This window comes from Dendrobates tinctorius, unplaced genomic scaffold (genome assembly GCF_039654945.1).
Source record: "Dendrobates tinctorius isolate UK_male_01 unplaced genomic scaffold, ASM3965494v1 ptg000015l, whole genome shotgun sequence".
Lineage (NCBI taxonomy): Eukaryota > Metazoa > Chordata > Amphibia > Anura > Dendrobatidae > Dendrobates > Dendrobates tinctorius.
Window position 1 is genome coordinate 39,040,199 of NW_027361683.1, and position 22,447 is coordinate 39,062,645.

The 22,447-nt window shown below is 45.7% G+C and overlaps 1 protein-coding gene across 2 annotated transcripts in view; it reads left to right on the top strand.

The window, feature by feature from the left end:
- RPS6KA1 (ribosomal protein S6 kinase A1) overlaps nt 1-22,447 on the top strand; it is a 291,056-nt gene that overhangs the window by 47,031 nt on the left and 221,578 nt on the right. For both annotated transcript variants that reach the window (XM_073563799.1, XM_073563791.1), the window contains exon 2: nt 4,233-4,277. In XM_073563799.1, the coding sequence (XP_073419900.1) occupies nt 4,233-4,277 (45 nt within the window). The remainder of the gene's footprint in view (nt 1-4,232; nt 4,278-22,447) is intronic.

The window sequence follows — 22,447 nt, forward strand, 5'->3', positions numbered from 1 at the left end:
TAATCAAACGGGTCAAGTGGCCACTCGCCTAATGGGGTTGTGCAGTCCTGCACAACCCCAGTTTGCACTTGAAGAGAGGGACCGTTGGAGACTGCCGTACACCGCCGCTGCTGGCCAACATTTCCGGTTCTGGTCACATGTTGCAGGAACAGGGGAAATGTCACTGCAGGTCCTTAGGCTGGGAAGTGTAAATACAGCATTGCCCAGACACCCCAGGTCCTTAAGCTTCACAATGGAATCAACTATGCTCGAAGCTGCTTCTGCTGCAAACCTCAGAAGGAGGGATATGGAATGATGAAGGAAAAAAAAAGTGTAGCGGTCGATCAAAGTGTTAATTAAGGTTTGTTAACCAAATTACTGTCCTTACATTTATCCCTCATCTCAGCGCTCCATAGACCGCTACATTTTTTTTTCCTTTAATTGAAATAATGACACAGACTCCTTTTAATAGATCTTAATGAAACCATACTTACTGCATCGCCTATTCCACCGACGCCCTCATCTCCTTGAAGAGAGTTAAAATAAAGCACCAATATTCTTACCTGTCCGCCGAGAAGATATACATACTGTCCCACGACGAGCCTATTCTGCTATATCTGGATGCCTTTGGCAGAACGGTGGCAAAGTCATTTGACCCTTTAAAAACATCAGTTACTTATTCACATCTGTGAAAATGGTCTGTTTGCCCACTTTGATGCCAGTTCTGATGCCCAGAACCCATTTGGGCCAGGCTGGAGGGACCTGGGTTTGATGTGCTGCTCCCTGTTCTATACGTCTGCAGCATGATATCAGAGGCCCAATGTCGTTTAACCCTTTCATTAACGCCCTTCAGTGCCCACTTTTGTGCCAGTTTTATAATTTTTCTAGCTGTTTTTAAGTGTATTCACATCAGGACACCTCGCTGCATTGTATGTTACTATTGTGATGCTTATTTTTTTGTTAAACCTATAAAAAACAGAAAAAATTGCCGAATAAGAAACCAACTTCAGCTTTGGTATGATTGTGTATATCTGTGGTGCATGTGTATAATAGACTTATTTTTCGGATTATAAGACGCACCCCATATTTTGAGGCGAAAAATAGGAAAAAAAAACTTTTTTTTTTTTAAATAAAATGGTGGTGCTTCTTATAATTCATGCGTCCTATTGCTTACCAGGGGTGGTGGCTGCGGTGAAGCGGGGTCCCAGGGTCGCTGCTGGAGGAGGCTAGAGTGGAGCTTTGCTGCAGGCCGTAGGCTGGGATGAGGGGGGTGTTCGGATGTGCGGCGTGCTGCTGCCTGTGTTCGGTGCAGCTGCTGTGGGTGTGCGGTGCTGCTGCGGGCACTCTGCTGACATTTTGTGAAAGGCCATAGCCCCCGCAGTTCCATGTTTTCCTATGCGGTGGAGTCTGGGGGAAAATGGCTGCCGGGGGTGGCACCTGCGCAGATGGAGATCTCAGGAGATGAGATCTCAGCGCTGATTAGCAGTTTGTCTAATGCTTGTGTCTTGCATTAGGGCCTGTTCACATTGTCTTTACTGCCCGGTGGGTTCTGCATGAATCCCCTATAGGACCATAGATTGCAATTACTGGAATGGAGTTCAAATAAATTCCACATGTGATGTCCGTCTGTCCCAACAGCCACAGAAAAGTGGACACTTTTTTAGATGTAAAAACACAAACCGACTCTGAGGGTATGTGCACTCAATCAGTACATACTGCGGGTTGGACCCTGCCTACTTGTGCAGCGTCCAACCCGCAGTGTTCAGATGTTGCAGCATAGTGGATGTGATTCCAAGAAATCCCATGACACCTGCGGCTCACCCGCAGAGACGGACATGCGGTGCATCTTTCCAGACCGCAGCATGTCCATTTATCTTAGAGACGTGAGCCTCCACAAAATAAATGTCACCCATACAATGTATTGGATGCGGTGATTACGCACCGTTCAGTGATCAGAGGATTCTCCTGCGTTCAATAGCCGGCAGCGCTTTGGAGGCAGCGGACATGTACTGTGTCCAAAGCGCTGCCGATTCCTGACTGTGTGCATCTGGCCTAAGAAAATTATATCGGTCAAATTCAGAAAAAAAACAAATGGAATTCATTTGAACTCTGCTTGTGCAGTCTGTGTCCCCGTCAGGGATTTATGTGAATCCTATTTTAGGGGGATTCAAGCAGAGCCCTGGGATGCACTGCAGAAGCTCAGTGTGAACAGGGCTTAATATAATGTGTGGAATAGTGCAGCCTACTATTCCGCGCTCTTTCCCAGTATAGCAACCAGACACTGACACCAACCAGAAGTTTTTTTATTTATTTTTTATAAATCTGATGCTGTCATGTTTCAGCACTTCTGCTGCGTTTTTCCCTTATTGAAATGAATGGGAATGAAAAATGCAAGTGGAAATGCTGCAAAAAAAGAATATTTCTTGCCAACACTGTAGATCAATCCGCAGCAAAAATAGTGCATGTGAACAGACACTACAGGGGTTTTCTGAGAATGTAAATTATCATGAAAAGATATATCCCAGCGGCTCCAGCACTGATGCTCCGTGAAATAACCATCCGGGGCCCCGAGCCATCGGCCTCGGAACCAGAGGGGACTTAGCAAAGTAGTTTGGGGTGACTTTATTTTAAATCGCTTTTTATTCTGCCTTTCTGAGGTAGGATGTAGAAAAATACGGCAATTCTTCTATTGTTTTTTATTATATGACTGTACAGCCCCTCAAACAACCATGTATCATGTTTTTCACGGATGCCACGTGTCCCCTACTTATCCTACGGTGCTGTACTCATGTCCGTGTTTTCCCGACAACACAGATTACAAGGGCCAATACATGTCTATGGGTCCCCGTGTAAACATACCATCCGTGTGCCGTCCATGTGCTGTATGTCTGCCGTTCGTGTTTAACATTGAAAGTATATGAGAAGCTTTGTAATTTAGTTTCCAGTATCCATACCAGAAAAACATGGCTGGCACATGGACGGCACACTGATTAAAAACACTGGTGACACCGATATTAGTGCAACACGTACATGTTTTATATGGACTTGCACTAATAGTGTTGTTGGTGGAATATTTCAGGATTGTGTCCCCCACTAAGACCGGACCGCCCCCCCGGTGCGTATAATATAACTCATTTTTCTTTCAGGTTACATCGGGGGCTTATCTACCGCATTACAGAATGCTGTAGATAAGCCACTGATGGCGATGGCTGCAGCTTATAGGTGAAAAATGGGGTGACAGATTCCCTTTAAGTTACCATCTGTTCCCGCACTGTTGGATACTCCTGTTCTTCCCAAGATACCGGTAGAACTGCTTAGAAACTACTCTGAGAGACCGCGGGCTGTTGCGGCTTGCACACGTGCTCACGACCCGTGCCTGGCGCCATTTCTGAGGAGTCCACATAAAGGGCTGTTTCCAGGTTCCACCGCACTTAAGCCAAGCAGGACTGAATCCGCCTGCACTGTCGGGCGGCAGTGTTACTCGTTTGTTTGTAGCAGAGCCTTTGTTCATCATTTGAGACGCCGCTGGGAGATTTTCCAGCCCTCCCCTTGCCAGAACTACAACCAATAAGTGTCCCGTTTATTTTGTATATTCTTTCGCTAATTGCCTTTACCTCCCTGTGTGGAGTATTACTTGTTATTAGTTGTTCAGTAAATCCTTGTTAACCACTTCTCTGTCTCCAGTTACTCACTGCATGCCACGAACTGTGTGTTCCTTACACATACAATGTATAAGACACGGTGATTCCGCACGGTTAACTGATCACATGTGGAGTCGCCTGCGTTCAAAGGCCGTCAGCGCTTTGGATGCAGCGGACATGTGCTACGTCCAAAGTGCTGTCAATTACTGACCTTGGGAACATATCCTTACTTTGTTGTACCAGGTCTTGGGGGGGTATTGTCTCTTTCATGTCCTTTGAATCCCTTTGTAGTAGACATAAAATAATGCATTTGTACACATGGGTCCAATATGCTGCAGGTTTTCTGTTCAGATTTTACTTCTATACCTTTTTTTCCTTTTGATTCTCCTGTTTAGAATACATTCATCATTTTGGCTAAAAAAGCACATGGTAAAGCTATACTAAAGTATTGATTTTCTCTAATCTGTTATCTGGATTATGTTCTTGGTGTAATTCCTATTCTAGAATGGTAACGATGGCAGAGTATTCTCTAGCGATACTCTTTATGAATCAGTGTTTGGTTGTAAAGTACCGTAATTCTGTATTTTAATGGTGTCTTTTTATCTATTACAGAATGGGCATTCTGTCAGTGAAGACATAGGAAAATGTGCCAACAAGGTAAGAAGTGTCATCCTTCCTGCTTAATACTTGCAGACGCTTCTAGTCACAGGCTGGATAGCAGTCATTCTAGGGCATCCCATATGGTGATCATCCTGCAAGGTAATCTTTGCTGTATTTGACCTGAAGGTGAAAGTCTTCAGGAAAGCTTTACAAGGCAGTCACATCTTGGCAGCTGCTAATATGTATAAAGGTTACAGTGTTTGCTTACATTAGGAACTAAACAAGTGAAAATGGAGAATGTAAGGCTATATTCACATTTGCTTTGGAGTTTATTAGAAATGCAGATAGATTATATAGCAAAATTTGTGCTGCAAACTACTTGTAAAAGTAGTCTTTTTATTTTTTATGCCAAATGTGTTGTTAGTTATAGACATTACATTTTTTTTTCCAGATAGATGCCATAACGAAGTACGGTATGTCTAGTAGCAAGAGAAGCTTCTCTGGAATGCTTTTATGAGAATTATCAGATAATAGACCTACTGTAATACTTCTTATAGTCCCCATTCATATTAGATGGCTTTCTACCGAATGATTTTGTCTTGGCTGTCTCTCCCATAAATGGGAACGTCCACTTGGTCAAGTGCTTCTGTGTGTGAATGCTGCTTTCAGACATCTGTTGGCGGCTTATTTCCTGGAGAACAAATCGATTGACGGTCTGTAATAAAAATCAGACATGCCCAACAGGGCTGTTCAGTTGGAGTCAGTGTCCATTTTGGTGGAATCAGTATAAAATGGAGCGACTCTGACTCCTAAAATATATAATAAATTGGGTACAGTAGTGCAGTACATGCTGTAAATGTTTTCATAAGAATTTGAGAAAGTTATGAAATGTCCTATAAATGTCTGTTTTGTTCCTGATATAAAGAACTCTGCTTTTAGTTAAGATGAATCTGTGCTGCACCTTATGTACATGCTCAGTAGTGAGGCAGTGCTGGTCCTGCACCTTATGTACATGCTCAGTAGTGAGGCAGTGCTGGTGCTGCACCTTATGCACATTCTCAGTAGTGAGGCAGTGCTGATGCTGCACCTTATGTACATGCTCAGTAGTGAGGCAGTGCTGGTGCTGCACCTTATGCACATTCTCAGTAGTGAGGCGGTGCTGAACCTTATGCACATGCTCAGTAGTAAGACAGTGCTGGTCCTGCACCTTATGTACATGCTCAGTAGTGAGGCAGTGCTGGTGCTGCACCTTATGCACATTCTCAGTAGTGAGGCGGTGCTGCACCTTATGCACATGCTCAGTAGTGAGGCAGTGCTGGTCCTGCACCTTATGTACATGCTCAGTAGTGAGGCAGTGCTGGTGCTGCACCTTATGCACATTCTCAGTAGTGAGGCGGTGCTGCACCTTATGCACATGCTCAGTAGTGAGGCAGTGCTGGTCCTGCACCTTATGTACATGCTCAGTAGTGAGGCAGTGCTGGTGCTGCACCTTATGCACATTCTCAGTAGTGAGGCAGTGCTGATGCTGCACCTTATGTACATGCTCAGTAGTGAGGCAGTGCTGGTGCTGCACCTTATGTACATGCTCAGTAGTGAGGCGGTGCTGGTGCTGCACCTTATGCACATTCTCAGTAGTGAGGCGGTGCTGAACCTTATGCACATGCTCAGTAGTAAGACAGTGCTGGTCCTGCACCTTATGTACATGCTCAGTAGTGAGGCAGTGCTGGTGCTGCACCTTATGCACATTCTCAGTAGTGAGGCGGTGCTGGTCCTGCACCTTATGTACATGCTCAGTAGTGAAACAGGGCTGGTGCTGCACCTTATGTACATGCTCAGTAGTGAGGCGGGGCTGGTGCTGCACCTTATGTACATGCTCAGTAGTGAGGCAGGGCTGGTGCTGCACCTTATGTACATGCTCAGTAGTGAGGCGGGGCTGGTGCTGCACCTTATGTACATGCTCAGTAGTGAGGCGGGGCTGGTGCTGCACCTTATGTACATGCTCAGTAGTGAGGCAGGGCTGGTGCTGCACCTTATGTACATGCTCAGTAGTGAGGCAGGGCTGGTGCTGCACCTTATGGACATGCTCAGTAGTGAGGCAGGGCTGGTGCTGCACCTTATGGACATGCTCAGTAGTGAGGCGGTGCTGGTGCTGCACCTTATGTACATGCTCAGTAGTGAGGCGGTGCTGGTGCTGCACCTTATGTACATGCTCAGTAGTGAGGTGGTGCTGGCGCAGCACTTTATGCACATGCTCAGTAGTGAGGCGGTGCTGCACCTTATGTACATGCTCAGTAGTGAGGCAGTGCTGGTGCTTCACCTTATGTACATGCTCAGTAGTGAGGCAGTGCTGGTGCTGTACCTTATGTACAAGCTCAGTAGTGAGGCAGTGCTGGTGCTGCACCTTATGTACATGCCCAGTAGTGAGGTGGTGCTGGTGCTGCACCTTATGTACATGCTCAGTAGTGAGGCGGTGCTGGTGCTGCACCTTATGTACATGCTCATTAGTGAGGCGGTGCTGCACTTTATGTACATGCTCAGTAGTGAGGCAGGGCTGATGCTGCACCTTATGTACATGCTCAGTAGTGAGGCAGTGCTGATGCTGCACCTTATGTACATGCTCAGTAGTGAGGCAGTGCTGGTGCTGCACCTTATGCACATTCTCAGTAGTGAGGCGGTGCTGCACCTTATGCACATGCTCAGTAGTAAGACAGTGCTGGTCCTGCACCTTATGTCCATGCTCAGTAGTGAGGCAGTGCTGGTGCTGCACCTTATGCACATTCTCAGTAGTGAGGCAGTGCTGATGCTGCACCTTATGTACATGCACAGTAGTGAGGCGGTGCTGGTGCTGCACCTTATGTACATGCACAGTAGTGAGGCGGTGCTGGTGCTGCACCTTATGTACATGCTCAGTAGTGAGGCGGTGCTGGTGCTGCACCTTATGTACATGCACAGTAGTGAGGCGGTGCTGGTGCTGCACCTTATGTACATGCTCAGTAGTGAGGCAGGGCTGATGCTGCACCTTATGTACATGCTCAGTAGTGAGGCAGGGCTGGTGCTGCACCTTATGCACATGCTCAGTAGTGAGGCAGGGCTGGTGCTGCACCTTATGCACATGCTCAGTAGTGAGGCGGTGCTGGTGCTGCACCTTATGTACATGCACAGTAGTGAGGCGGTGCTGGTGCTGCACCTTATGTACATGCACAGTAGTGAGGCGGTGCTGGTGCTGCACCTTATGTACATGCACAGTAGTGAGGCGGTGCTGGTGCTGCACCTTATGTACATGCTCAGTAGTGAGGCAGGGCTGATGCTGCACCTTATGTACATGCTCAGTAGTGAGGCAGGGCTGGTGCTGCACCTTATGCACATGCTCAGTAGTGAGGCAGGGCTGGTGCTGCACCTTATGCACATGCTCAGTAGTGAGGCGGTGCTGCACCTTATGTACATGCTCAGTAGTGAGGCAGTGCTGGTGCTGCACCTTATGTACATGCTCAGTAGTGAGACAGTGCTGGTATTGCACCTTATGTACATGCTCAGTAGTGAGGCGGTGCTGCACCTTATGTACATGCTCAGTAGTGAGGCGGTGCTGCACCTTATGTACATGCTCAGTAGTGAGGCAGGGCTGCACCTTATGTACATGCTCAGTAGTGAGGCGCTGCTACACCTTATGTACATGCTCAGTAGTGAGGCAGGGCTGGTGCTGCACCTTATGTACATGCTCAGTAGTGAGACAGTGCTGGTATTGCACCTTATGTACATGCTCAGTAGTGAGGCGGTGCTGCACCTTATGTACATGCTCAGTAGTGAGGCAGTGCTGGTGCTGCACCTTATGTACATGCTCAGTAGTGAGACAGTGCTGGTATTGCACCTTATGTACATGCTCAGTAGTGAGGCGGTGCTGCACCTTATGTACATGCTCAGTAGTGAGGCGGTGCTGCACCTTATGTACATGCTCAGTAGTGAGGCAGGGCTGCACCTTATGTACATGCTCAGTAGTGAGGCGGTGCTACACCTTATGTACATGCTCAGTAGTGAGGCAGGGCTGGTGCTGCACCTTATGTACATGCTCAGTAGTGAGACAGTGCTGGTATTGCACCTTATGTACATGCTCAGTAGTGAGGCAGTGCTGGTGCTGCACCTTATGTACATGCTCAGTAGTGAGACAGTGCTGGTATTGCACCTTATGTACATGCTCAGTAGTGAGGCGGTGCTACACCTTATGTACATGCTCAGTAGTGAGGCAGGGCTGCACCTTATGTACATGCTCAGTAGTGAGACAGTGCTGGTATTGCACCTTATGTACATGCTCAGTAGTGAGGCGGTGCTGCACCTTATGTACATGCTCAGTAGTGAGGCAGGGCTGGTGCTGCACCTTATGTACATGCTCAGTAGTGAGACAGTGCTGGTATTGCACCTTATGTACATGCTCAGTAGTGAGGCGGTGCTACACCTTATGTACATGCTCAGTAGTGAGGCAGGGCTGCACCTTATGTACATGCTCAGTAGTGAGGCGGTGCTACACCTTATGTACATGCTCAGTAGTGAGGCAGGGCTGGTGCTGCACCTTATGTACATGCTCAGTAGTGAGACAGTGCTGGTATTGCACCTTATGTACATGCTCAGTAGTGAGGCAGTGCTGGTGCTGCACCTTATGTACATGCTCAGTAGTGAGACAGTGCTGGTATTGCACCTTATGTACATGCTCAGTAGTGAGGCGGTGCTACACCTTATGTACATGCTCAGTAGTGAGGCAGGGCTGCACCTTATGTACATGCTCAGTAGTGAGACAGTGCTGGTATTGCACCTTATGTACATGCTCAGTAGTGAGGCGGTGCTACACCTTATGTACATGCTCAGTAGTGAGGCAGGGCTGCACCTTATGTACATGCTCAATAGTGAGGCAGTGCCATGGAATCGGAGGTTTGGCTTACTGACTCCACACCCAAGTACTAGCTGAACTTTGATATCGGCTGGAGCATCCAACATTAGTCTGTGTATGGTGAGGATTTGTTGGCCTTTGGGAAATAATTATAACATGTTTGCCTTTTTTCTTCTCAAAACAGTATACGGTATATGAAAAATGTGAATTCTGTGTATCAACGCCTTAATGGTGACCGAAAGGACACTTCTTAGGAAGAGGAACTTGAGCTTCTTATTTGAAGTCTGGGGTCAGGATTTCCACACAGCTAGGCATGTACCAAAGTAATATCCCTAGAAGAAAAAAAAACTGCTCACCTAGACGGCTGATGGCATATGGAAGCACGGAAACATGTGGCCACACGCAAAAATATCCAAAGAAAGGATGAATCCAGCTTCTTACATGCAAAAAGTTACTCTTCAAAAACTAAAAACATGATGGCAAGGATTGTATGGGGAGCTGAAAGCCATGTGTTTCAAACACTGTTTCACAAGGGATTGACAGTGATGCATAATCATTTTTCTCAAACACATACCTATCATCAATGAGGACTTATTTAGCATTTTAGGATCTGGCTGCTTGGTTGTTGCTAAAACATCAGTCACCCTGGGCAACGTATTATCCCGCAGCCACTTTAAAGTTGATCGACAGCACAAAACTTGGTTAGAGCATCCAGGTATATACTGCATATTACGCCATGATTCATTTGTCATTCGCTTTGAAAAAGGACACAAACGGTGTTTGAAACGCGTAGCTTGCAGATCACCATGTAATGCTTGCTATCATATTTTTAATTTTTGAACAATAAGGTTTTTTTGCATTTACGTACCAAAGTACCCTTGGGAAGGCACATTTGTCCAATTACATTTCAGCTCCTGAAATGAGGAGCGTTTGTAGACAAATGGTTGCAATTCCTATACATTTCATAATTAAACTTGCAAATTTCCTTTTCAAAGAAGGACTAGAACTCTATAGTGCAACGTGTTGAAGCAGTAATCCTAAAAGTTATTATTGACCCTTTTAATAAGTCTTGCACTCTGACTTAGGATAAAAGCCAAATCGGAATCTCAGTTTGCAGACACAATGTGTCGGGATATTGTCCCTTGTCAGTGCAACGTATGAGAATTGATTTGCCTGGGTAAAACCTGAAATTCTCCACTTCAATTGCATCTCAGTTGTTTCATTTTAAATAAAAAATGGTGGCATATGGAGCTCAAATCACGAAGATTCGGTTACTGTCCAAATTTTTCTGGACCCACCTGTATGCTTCCAGTTTTTCTCCTGTTCACAAGCAGGTCTGTGCATATGTGGGCCCCTGCTACTCTACTGCAAAATGGGATCATTGTTGTAATTGAGCTGCTGTGTAGCATAAAGCAGTACATGTATGCAGAGCATATGATGAATGGATTTCTTCTCACTCATTATCGCTGTCTGCTTACTGCCTGACAATTGGTTATTGCAGTCGATACTTTCATGGAAATGAAATGTGAGAATCGTTCCACATTAAAGTGTATCTGTCACCAGGTTTTACATTACAAACTAAATACATCTCTCTGCCTACTTTTTAATTTGAGGATGGGACAGCCATTCTAACCTGAATTTTCAGGTTAAGTACATCAGCTTCATCAGATCTAAGAGAAGGCCATGGTTCTCTGGCAAAGCTAAACTAAATGCAACCTCAAAGTGCTAGTGAAGCGATGAAAGCTGGGTTGTTGTGTGTGCTAATGGCCTTACCGGATGATGTGGCTCTCTTCCCTTCTCTGAAGTTTCTTTTCATTCAGCACTGCTTATCTGACTTATCTGACTTATCTGATAGTAATAAAATGAGTCCCAGTGAAAGAGAATGGAAAAAATAGCAGACTGGGGACAGTGGCTTAGGGCAGGCTCTGAACCCTGGGAGGGTGAGTAGTTATCACACATCTTCTTTTTTTTTTATTTTATAACAATTGCAGCCACAGTCGGCCACGGTTTTCTGAACGAGGACAACACGTTCAACATCTACAAAAATTACTTAATGAGAGGAAGAGAGAACTGAGCTGTAATCAAATACATTGAAATGTTGGAAATGATATATTGGGTTTGGCCACCTTAATGAGCATTGGGCTGACCCAATAATAATGCGATCACTGTAGTCGTTTGTTCATGGCCTCTTGTGGGGTTCTATCTGAATCGGCTAAAAATTGGACTTTTCAGGAACCCTGGACAGAGGCATGGAGTTCAGTGGGAGTCCCAAGTTGCACTCCTGTTTTGGGGATATTTTATTTTGCAAAATATAGACTGAGCTGAGTTAATTTTTGTGTGGAACTCGAGTGTTTGCTAAATTAATGAACAGAAACTGCATAATTTCTGCGCCTGTACCCAGTAGCTTAGAAAAATACGTTTTTTTCGAATATGAGCTTCTGGCACCAACATCAGGGGCTTATCTACAGCATTCTGTAATGCTACAGGAGAATGTGGAAACCACAAAATAATTGCGAAAAAAGATCCCAAACAATTATATATTAATTCACATCGTTATTGAAAAAAAGGGACAAGACTAAACAAATGGGGGACATGTGCAAAGAGGCAAAACATAAAATGCAGCAGTGCAAAAAACGCGCAGGACAGTCACGGTCATAAAAATGAGCAAGCCAATAGCTTAATCTACAAATACATTGAAAATACACAAATATAGACATTATACATCTGAAAAAATTCATTATATTAATAATCTATCAATAAAATTATTTGGAGATAGATGGAATAAATGGACTGAACTTAAATCTAAAATAGAAATTGTATTCATATCTTGAACCCTTTTTCTCCCTTCTCCCTTTTCCTTACTCACATCATACTCAAAACTTCATATTTCCAGATGCCCGCCGGTGCTTATACACTTGCCTATTGGTTCGATTTGTTTATTGTTGTTCACATTCATCTCTAGTGTCCATGTCTTTGATACATGAAAGAAAATTGTATTATATTGTATAGCTTTGATATACAATGTTCATATGCCATATGGAAATGATTCACACTATATGAATGTATGTTTTATATTTCTGTTTTTTTTTTAAAACTCTAATAAAAACATTGTTTAAGAAAATACACAAATATATAATATATTCAGGAGGTATGTAGCTTGATGTATAATACACTATGCAACGGGTATTTGCATCACAAAATATTACCTCAGAAACGGATACTAATCACCACATAAGATAGGTGCCTATCAGAGGTTAGCCATATTTATCTAGGGTATAAAAATAGAATTATATTGCCGACATGACTTGCAACTAAACCACCAAAAGGCCCGTTCTCTTTAGAGGACCTGTGGTCTCTCCGCCAGGGGGGCAATAGTACCACCCACCCAGAAGGTATTAATCCCCCGAAACTACATACCTCAGTTGACACCTTCTAATGACCGGACCATCCGCACGTACCCCGAAGCGCGTTTCGGAGCATAGAGCTCCTTCCTTCCATGCCCCATAGTGTATTACACATCATGCTACATACCTCCTGAATATATTATATATTTGTGTATTTTCAATGTATTTGTAGATTAAGCTATTAGCTTGCTCCTTTTTATGACCGTGACTGTCCTGCGCGTTTTTTGCACTGCTGCATTTTATGTTTTGCCTCTTTGCACATGTCCCCCATTTGTTTATTCTTGTCCCTTTTTTTCAATAAAGATGTGAATTAATATATAATTGTTTGGGATCTTTTTTTCGCAATTATTTTGTGGTTTCCACATTCTCCTGTTGTATATAGCAGCGATTGATCCCTGTGGGTCCAATAAGAACTGCATCTGAATGTTTTTGATATGAGGTATAGGATGCTGATATATTCCTTTGCTATTGTGATTTAGCATTCTGTAAAGCTGTAGATAAGCCCCCGATGCAACCTGAAAGATGAGAAAAATTAGTTGTTATACTCACCCCGGCGTCCGGTCCGATGGGTGTCGCGGTCCGGTGCCTCCCATCGTCTAACGGTGACGTCTTCTTGTTTGCTGCCTGTCGCGACTCCTGCGCAGGCGCACTGCTCTGTCCTGTTGAGAGCAGAGCAGAATACTGCAGTGCGCAGGTGCCGGAGCCACGACAGGAAGGAAAGAGGACTGCATCGTATGAAGATGGGAGGCGCCAGACTGGACGGCGACACCTATCGGACCGGACCCCCGGGTGAGTATAATAAAACTCATTTTTCTTATCTTTCAGGTTACATCGGGGGGGGGGCGGGCTTATCTACAACATTACAGAATGCTGTAGATAAGCCCCTGATGGCTGTGCCAGCAGCTCATATTGGAAAAAAGGGGTGACAGATTCCCTTTAACAGAAGATGCACTTGTATATGTGAAAGCTGCTCTGTGTACACACATTCCTCAAAGCTAATCACTGTAATTAGTGTCACTAGTCCAGAGACACTGAGATATAATGCAGTTTTAGTCCCAGTATACCCACTCTCTTGTTCTTTCAAGGAAATTGGAACAATTCACATTTATGTGTAGAAAAGATGGTTCCTGTCACTGTTGGATTTTCCAGTACTTTAATTACATTTGTACTCTGCTCTAAATAACCCTTATGCAATCCATAGATTTTATAGATTTTATTCCTATTTGACTTAAAACATAAAATAAAATTCCTCATTGCCAACACACACAGCAATATTAGGTGAAACGGTGACTGTGCCTCTTGTATTTGCGCTCAGCAGTCATTGAAGATTAGGCACAATTGTGGGTTGTGATTTGACAGCTGTTAAGATTGGTGAACCTTTGCCCATTTTTGCTTCTGAGAAACCCTATGTAATAGGTCACGTTTCCCTCCAAAAATATTAGTTATTAAAGGGAACCGGTCACCAGAAATAACACTATTAACCTCCATATATGCGGTTAATCTGCAGGTTAATAGCATAATTATACTGTCTGGTGTCTGCACTCAGTGGAATGCAGCAAGGAGAAAATTATCTTTATTCTCAGAGTGGTGACTGAAACAGAGTGCTAGTGTGGAGAATAGTTTTTAAATGAAGGTCTTTATTAAGGGAAAAAGAAATCCAAACCTACAGGGCCCTATGTGAAAAAGTGATTGCCTCCTAAACCTAAAAACTGGCTGGGCCACCCCTAGCAGCAACAACTGCAATCAAGTGTTTGCGATAACTGGCAATGAGTCTTTTACAACGCTCTAGAGGAATTTTGGCCCACTCATCTTTGCAGAATTGTTGTAATGCAGCCACATTGGAGGGTTTCAGAGCATGAACCGCCTTTTTTAGGTCATGCCACAGCATCTCTATCGATTTAAAGTCAGGACTTTGACTAGGCCACTCCAATGTCTTTATTTTGTTTATCTTAAGCCATTCAGAGGTGGACTTGCTGGCGTGTTTTTGATCATTGTCCTGCTGCATAACCCAAGTGTGCTTCAGCTTGAGGTCACAAACAGATGGCCAGACATTCTCCTTCAAGATTTTTTGGTAGACAGCAGAATTCATGGTTCCATTTACCACAGTAAGTCTTCCAGTTCTTGATGCAGCAAAGCAGCCCCAGACCACCACACTATCTCTACCATAATTTACTGTTTGTATGATGATCCTTTTCTGAAATGCTGTTCTACTTGTACGCCAGATGTAATGGGAAATACATCTTCCAAAAAGTTCAACCTTTGTCTCGCCAGTCCACATACTTTTCTCCCAAAAGTCTTGGAAATCATCAAGATTTTTTCTGGCAAAACTGAAATATGCCTTTATGTTGCTGCTCAGCAATGGTTTTCGTTTTGGAACTCTGCCGTGCTGGCCATTTTTGCCCAGTTTTTCTATGGTAGTCATGAACAGTTACCTTAACTGAGGCCTGCAGTTCTTTGGATGTTGTGTGGTCTTTTGTGACCTCTTGGATGAGTCATCGCTGCGCTCTTGCAATAATTTTGGCCGGCCACTTCTGGGAAGGTTTTCCACTGTTTCATGTTTTCGCCAATTGTAGATAATGGCTCTCACTATGGTTCGCTGGAGTCCCAAAGCTTTAGCTTCACAGGTCTCGGCTGGCTTGCACACACGGTATACGGTCACAGGACACTGCCCAAGGCAGAGGTTGGTGTCCGTCTTGACCTACCGTGCGTGCGGTCTCGCTACCGCGGACGCCGGTAAGTGCTGCTAACTGCAGCGCGGCGGTAACTACTGCCGCTGTACGACTTTCTGATAAAACCTCTAGCCAGGTTCTCCCGGATATATTGAGACATAGCCTCTGTCTCAGGGAGTGACAACGGATACACACAGCCTCTAGGAGGATTCCGTGCCTGGCAGAAGATCTATCGGGCAATTGTAAGGACGGTGCGGCGGGAGCGTCTCCGCGGATTTTTTTAGGGAAGACGTCCGGATACTGGTGGTAAGGTTTAGGAAGCGTGGAGAGATCCACGGGCACTTCAGTGGAAGCTACCTGAACACTGCCTCTCGGGCACCTTCCCTCACAGTCCTTGCTCCAACCCAGTATATTCCCCGAAGCCCAATCAATATGAGTGGAGTGACAACGGAGCCAGGGAACTCCGAGAAGCACCTGGTCGATGCCATCTGGCAAAATGAACAGGGACAGAATCTCACGATGAGAGGGTGAGATTGAGAGCCCAAGTGGGGCTGGCTGGTGGGTCACCTGAGATGGTAAAGGTGCACCATTAACCACCCTGATGGTGAGAGGTTGGGGCAATAACACCATTGGAATAGCGTGTTTCTGTGCAAAGGTCGAGGACATAAAGTTCCCCTCGGCCCCGGAATCCACGGTAACCTCTACCTTCCAGGTGGAGCCCCCGCTATCTAAGGTCCCTCGGAATACCGGTTTGGGAGAAAAGGGTTTCATATTTGTCTGACCACCACCTACGACCACTGGACGTGATCATTTTTCTGACCGCAGAGGACACGTGCTAGCCGAGTGACCAAACTGCCGGCACTGGTAACAACGTGCGGAGCTTCGCACCGGATGTGGCTTCGTCTGGATTGCGCACGTTCCAGCCCGCACTCCATAAAACGGAGATCAATGCGGGTGGAGATGGCAATCACTTCCTCCAGACTTGCGGGGACCTCTCTGGTTGCTAGAACATCTTTGACATGCTCTGCTAACCCTCTCCAAAACACAGGGATGAGTGCTTTATCAGGCCACTCTAGTTCGGAAGCCAATGTCCGGAATCGGGCGGCATAATGGCTGACCGAGAGACCCCTGTGTTAGGGCCCATAATTGGAGAGAGGTGTCATGCGTGATCCGTGGTCCCAAAAATACCTGCTTCAGAGCCGCGAGGAACTGAGCAGCGCCCTGAACCACGGGATCATCACGCTCCCACAATGGCGTAGCCCATTCTAATGCCCTGCCAGATAAGAGAAACAGTAAACCCCACCTTAGCCCGCTCTGTAGGGAACCGTGCAGCCAGTAACTCAAGCTGGATAGAGCACTGACTCACGAATCCCCTACAGGTGGCGCTGTCACCCGAAAACTTGCCGGGGAGCGGGAGGCGAGAAATTGTCAGCATAGGCGTGAGTGTGGGCACGCGTGAGACAGCCTCTGCGACTGCCTGAGCAGCGGCTACCGTAGCATTCGCAGCTGAGGTGGAGCTCTCGATAGCCGCCAACCTGCTCTCCAGCTGCCGAATATACCGGTGCAGCTGCTGCAGGTCCGCCATTACTAGCCAGACCCTGGCGCTAGTATAATGTTGGGGACGGCTGAACGCACTAAATATAAATAGGAAGTGCGTTCGCCACCCGGGGTTCACCGTGCAGTAGGTGTAACAACTGCTGCTGAGTAATGGCAGACTCGCTATATGGCGGTATACTGCACTCGGGTTAAACGTCACCTGAGGTGCGCAGAGCGGACTGTTAAACTCATAGAGGCGCTTTAGTATAAGTAAAGCATAAACGCCGAGCCTGTTAGCTTCACAGGTCTCAGCTGGCTTTCACACATGGTATGCGGTCACAGGACACTGCCCAAGGCAGAGGTCGGTGTCCGTCTTGACCTACCGTGCGTGCGGTGTCGCTACCGCGGACGCCGGTAAGTGCTGCTAACTGCAGCGCGGCGGTAACTACTGCCGCTGTATGACAGTGCCGTGAGACATAACACTATCGGACGCTAGTGTAGCGGTGCGGTATGCACTGTGGCGTATGGCTTGCCACTGACTGGCGCTGACTATAACTCTAATTCCCTATCCACATACATAATATCAAAGGGAAGGGGTTTCAAATGAGTCGGTCACCAGAATCATACATCTGTCACCATTCACACATAGCAAGTATAGTCTATACTAGCGCATGGCCGAGCGGCCATGCGGGCCTTTTATAGCCATGCGCTTCCGGGACCTTCCGGACCTCTGAGATGGGCCAATCAGATCAGAAGGACTTGAGCATATGACCCCTGATCTCCACTGGAAGATCGTCTTGTGGGCATGCCCAGTAGCGCGGCGAGAGGACTTAGCCTCTGGAGTGGTTTCCTGCAAAGCATGTTGCGCTACCATTGCTGGTCCAGAGGTGGCAGCAACAGCCAGACCCAGAGAGCTGGTCTGAGCAGGGCGCCTGGATCGCTGAGACTGCTGTGCAGGTCCCTGAGCGGTCGGAAAGGAATGGGAGACCGCTGGATGTATGGCTCCGGATTCCTGCTGTGCAGCTGCAGGAACCCGACGCCTAACACTCTGCCTCTGATTGGCGGTGAGATCATTACCACGGTCACAGAGCTGCGGTTTTCACGCTTTCAGAGGTAGAAATTTTCACGGTGCAGCACTGAGCTCAGTGAGTTCACTGTGAGAAATTTCTAGATGCTAACGGTGATCTCACTGAGGTCACCGCAGTTCATCGGCCCGGCTCACACTGAAGGGAATGCAGCCTTAGTGACCTGCGGTAACTTTGATGTCACTGACACTGCGCTCACAGTAGCTAATTTTCACGAGGTTTTCAACCTGGACGGTCGCATCTTGGCACCGTCCAGGTTTAAAGCCAATTATTGCAGACACGGATTACGGCATGGGACAGTATGTTGGACAGGTGAGTGATAATGTGTGTTGTTTTTTTTTTGTTTTTTTTCTTGTTTTTTTTTTGTTTTTGAGACCAAGGCTTTAATGCAATGGGCATTTGAGTATAATTGTGTTTTTGTTATTTTTAAATAAATTTGTAAAATGGTGTGTATTTTTGTTTCAAATAAAGGACTTTATTCTTGGTGTGTTTTTTTTTTTTTGTTTTTTTTTATACTGACAGTATGACTATGGGGTTCGTAATGGATAGGCATCTTATAGGTGTCTCTCCATTAATAACTGCTGGGCTTGATGTCACCTGAAAATACAAATGTGACATTAACCCCACTTGCCTCTGCCACAGGGCAAGTGTAAAGAGCCTTGCAAAGTGCCACAATTGGTGCATCAAATAGATGTGCCTTATCTGGGGGTTGCTATCTTTAGACTGGATGAGCCAATATCTGTGGCCCATTACCAGTCTGAGAGTACCAACACCCAGCTGTCTGTATTAGCTTGGCTGGTTGTCAAAATGGAGGGACTCCATGCCATTTTTTAAATTGATTTATTCAAGTTAAAAACTGATTGGGGACCCCTCTTTTTTGATAACCAGCCATGACCAAGCTGACAGCTGAGGGCTGCAACCTGCAGCTGTCAGTTTTGCCATGCTGGTTAACAAAAATAAAGTCCCCCATGTCACTTTTTTAATTTATTTTTATAGCGCCGGCTGATGAATAGTCCCGTCAGTTGCCGAAAGCTATTGCTGCTGTTAGCTGCAGCAGGTGTAGGCTGATGGGAGTAGTACTCTCATTAGCTGACGCCTCTGTGACCGGAGGTAAACTTTACAGCTGGACACAGCTGGTGGCGCTCTGACCGGTGGTAATAATAAGAGCTACCGTGTTTGTCGTGCAGTCATGCCAATAACAGCATGGGAAACACCCGATGTTTGGAGTGACGAACCCAAACGGTAACACTGATTTCCTGGAGGAGTAAGTGTTCGGGGTCTGTGACAGAACAGTAGGTGTCTGGTACAGACCCCGAACTTTAATGTTCAAGTTTGCCCATCAATAGATCCAAACACACCGGAGTAGCATACTTTGTGAAAGACAAAATTTAGGACAGTTTCTTACTACTGGATCGTCAATAGACTGCCAAGATTTCATTACAAAATCCAACCTCTTTTACATCTCTCTTTGGGTGCTTGGGAATTCATAAAGGCCTGGACATCCAAAAAGGATGATCACAGAATCGATCCCATGGCGAAGGAAAACCCTTTGGCTGGGGTCACACTTGCGAGTGCAATCCGAGAAACTCGCGCTAGTCTCTCACATCAATACCTGGCACTGCTGCCGATACTTGGGACTGGAGTGTGCAGTCTGCATGTCTGAACGCTCCGGTCCTGAATGCTGGCGGCAGTTCCGGGTATTGATGCGAGAGACTCGCGTGGGTTTCTCGCATTGCAGTTGCAAGTGTGACCCCGGCCTTTTACAGCATCCACCCTAGTGAAGAACACTCTTCTGGAAGTGGGTGTTTCAGTATGTAAGACTACCATAAAGGGAAGACTTCATGAGAGTGAATACAGAGGATTCACAACAAGGTGCAAACCATTAATCAGCCTTAAAAATAGACCAGGTTTAGACTTGGCAAAAAAAAAATCTAAAGAAGCCTGCCCAGTTCTGGAAAAGCATTCTTTTGACAGATGAAACTAGAATCAACCTGTACCAGAATGATAGGAAGAAGAAAGAATGGAGAAAACTTTGAATGTCTCATCCAAAGCACACATCGTCTGTAAAACATGGTGGCTGTGTGATGGCATGGGCATGTATGGCTTTGAATGGCACAGGGTTACTAGTATTTATTGATGTGACTGAAGACAGAACCACCTGATGGTTTCTGAAGTGAGTGCTATACATTCTGCTCCAATTCAACCAAATGCAGCAAGGCTGATAGGACAGCATTTCACAGTAAAGATGGAGAATGACTCCATACATACTGTGAAGGGAACCCAATAGTTGTTTTTTTTTTTTTTTTTTTTTTTTTTAAGGCTAAGAAGTGGAATATTCTGCGGTGGGGCTGAGTCATTTGCCAGATCTCAACCCCATCAAGCATCATTTCACATGCTTAAGACATAACTTAAAGCAGAAAGACCCACAAACAATCCACAACTGAAGTCAGCTGCTGTAAAGGCCTGCAAAGCATCACGAAGGAAGAAACCTAGCGTTTGATGTCCATGGCTTCCAGAATTCAGGTAGCCATTGCCTGCAAAGCATTCTTTACAAAGTATTAAGATTAAACTTTTTATTTGTTAATTTGTCCAGTGACTTTAGAGCCCCTGAAATGAGGAGATTTTGTAGAAAAACTGTTGCAATTCATAAACATTTCACAGGATATATTTTTGTTCGACACCTTTAATTAAATCTGAAAGTCTACACATCAGTTGTATCATTTTACATCAAGCACAGTGGCATGCAGATCTGAAATCACAAAGATTTGGTCACTGTTCAAATATTTCTGGAGCGAACTGTTTTTGTGTTTAAAACCACTTTGTTCAGCTGGGACTCCCAACAATCAATGAAGCTTTCTCCTTACTCCTAACACCTTTCCGCTTTAGTTTTATTATTGAACTAGCTGCAGAGTCCAGTGTTGCCCGGGTATAATAACTGCCGTCCCGATCTCTCCCTCCGCAGCCCCGCTCTCCACCCGCTGTCCCGCAGTCTCCCTCAGCAGCCCCGCTCTCCATCCACTGTCTTGCTTTCTCCCTCTGCAACCCCTGTCTCCACTGGCCGTCCCACTCTCTCAGCAGCCCAGCTCTCCACCCACTGTCACGCTCTCTCCTTCCGCAGTGCCTCTCTCCAATTGCCGTCCCGCATTCTCTCTCCACAGCCCTGCTCTCTCCCTCAGCAGCCCCAGTCTTCACCGGCTGTGCCACACTCCCTCAGCAGCCCCGCTCTCCACTGTCCGTCCCGCTCTCTCCCTCTGCCAGTGGGCGGGGCTATGTGGAGTGGGTGTGGCTTGACACACACAAAATCATGAATCGGGGGTGTTTGGTTGCCCCCCAGTTCTTCAGGGATTTATTATATCCCACTTTCCAGTTCTGGTTTGGAACTTGCAGCTCTCTGGTGCCCCCCTTACCCTCAGGTCAGTCAGGGAACTACAACTAGGACAAGTAGTCACCAGAAAGGCTGCCTTGCTGTGAGGGCGGTATGAATATTCCCAGTCTCAGGCGGGAAATATATAGATAAACCTCCATCCATCACTGCCAGAGTCTCCCCAAATCCCCAGAACACTTAGCTGCCACCAGCGCCTAGGTCTTATATGCATATCGGGTCAGGAGCCAACCCACTAGGTAGCGTGAATTTTGCACGGAGACATGGCCGTAAGATTTTAGAGCTAGGAAAACGGAACTAGTAAATATTATAGATTTTACTCCAAAAAGAATAGGCAATGTTTACAAAACTACAAAAAATTGTTACAAAGAGACAGCTACAGTATATACAACAATTGTAAAATAAAAAATAAAAATGGATTAAGGCATGAACTTAAAGTGAACCTTCCCAAATCATAAGGTCAAAATGCACAGCCTCCCCTAGCTGGTTCCCTGGGCCGAAAGACACCCTCCTAATTGGGCTTCATTGCCTTATACTCTGTTAGGTGACATCACTGGGTGGGCGGCGCTATGGCATGCACTCCCCTTTTGAAAGTTACTAAAAAGCTTATGAGTGCCATATCTCTAAGTAAAAACCTTGGACAGAGACGACATATATCATAGGGTTTGCCTATGAGTTTTCCTTCCATTTAACACTAAACATCATATCTCTAGATATTACAGAGAAGCAGATACCCCTTTCTCAGTTCCTAGTGAGCGAGGAGATCCGAAAACTCTTTGGTGAATAGCTCTAATGATGTATATCTCACAAATATAGGTTTCTTGTATATATAATTAATCGGTGCTGTTATATTTGATCTAAAAATGAACACTGTACTAGACAAAGAGCCATGTGCTTCGAACTGCTTCCAACCAGTTTAGGGTTGTAAACTACCCTTGTGCTGCTAGGGTCTCGCGTTACACATTACACCACGCTGTAACAGCAAGAGGGAGGGGGAAAGAGGAAAGGGGGCTGCTGTCTGTGAGTTGTGCCTGCCTGGCCTTCAAAAACCAAGGGGATGTAGCAGAGCTCTGTAGGCGTGCCTAGAACAGTAAAAAAAAAATGTCCTATTCCTCACACACAGTACATATATACCCACACGCACAAACACACACACATATATGCGCGCGCACACACACACACACTCGGCTATATATTTATTATACAGTTTTGGCCAAAAGTACTGACACCCCTGCAATTCTGTCAGATAATACTCAGTTTCTTCCTGAAAATGAT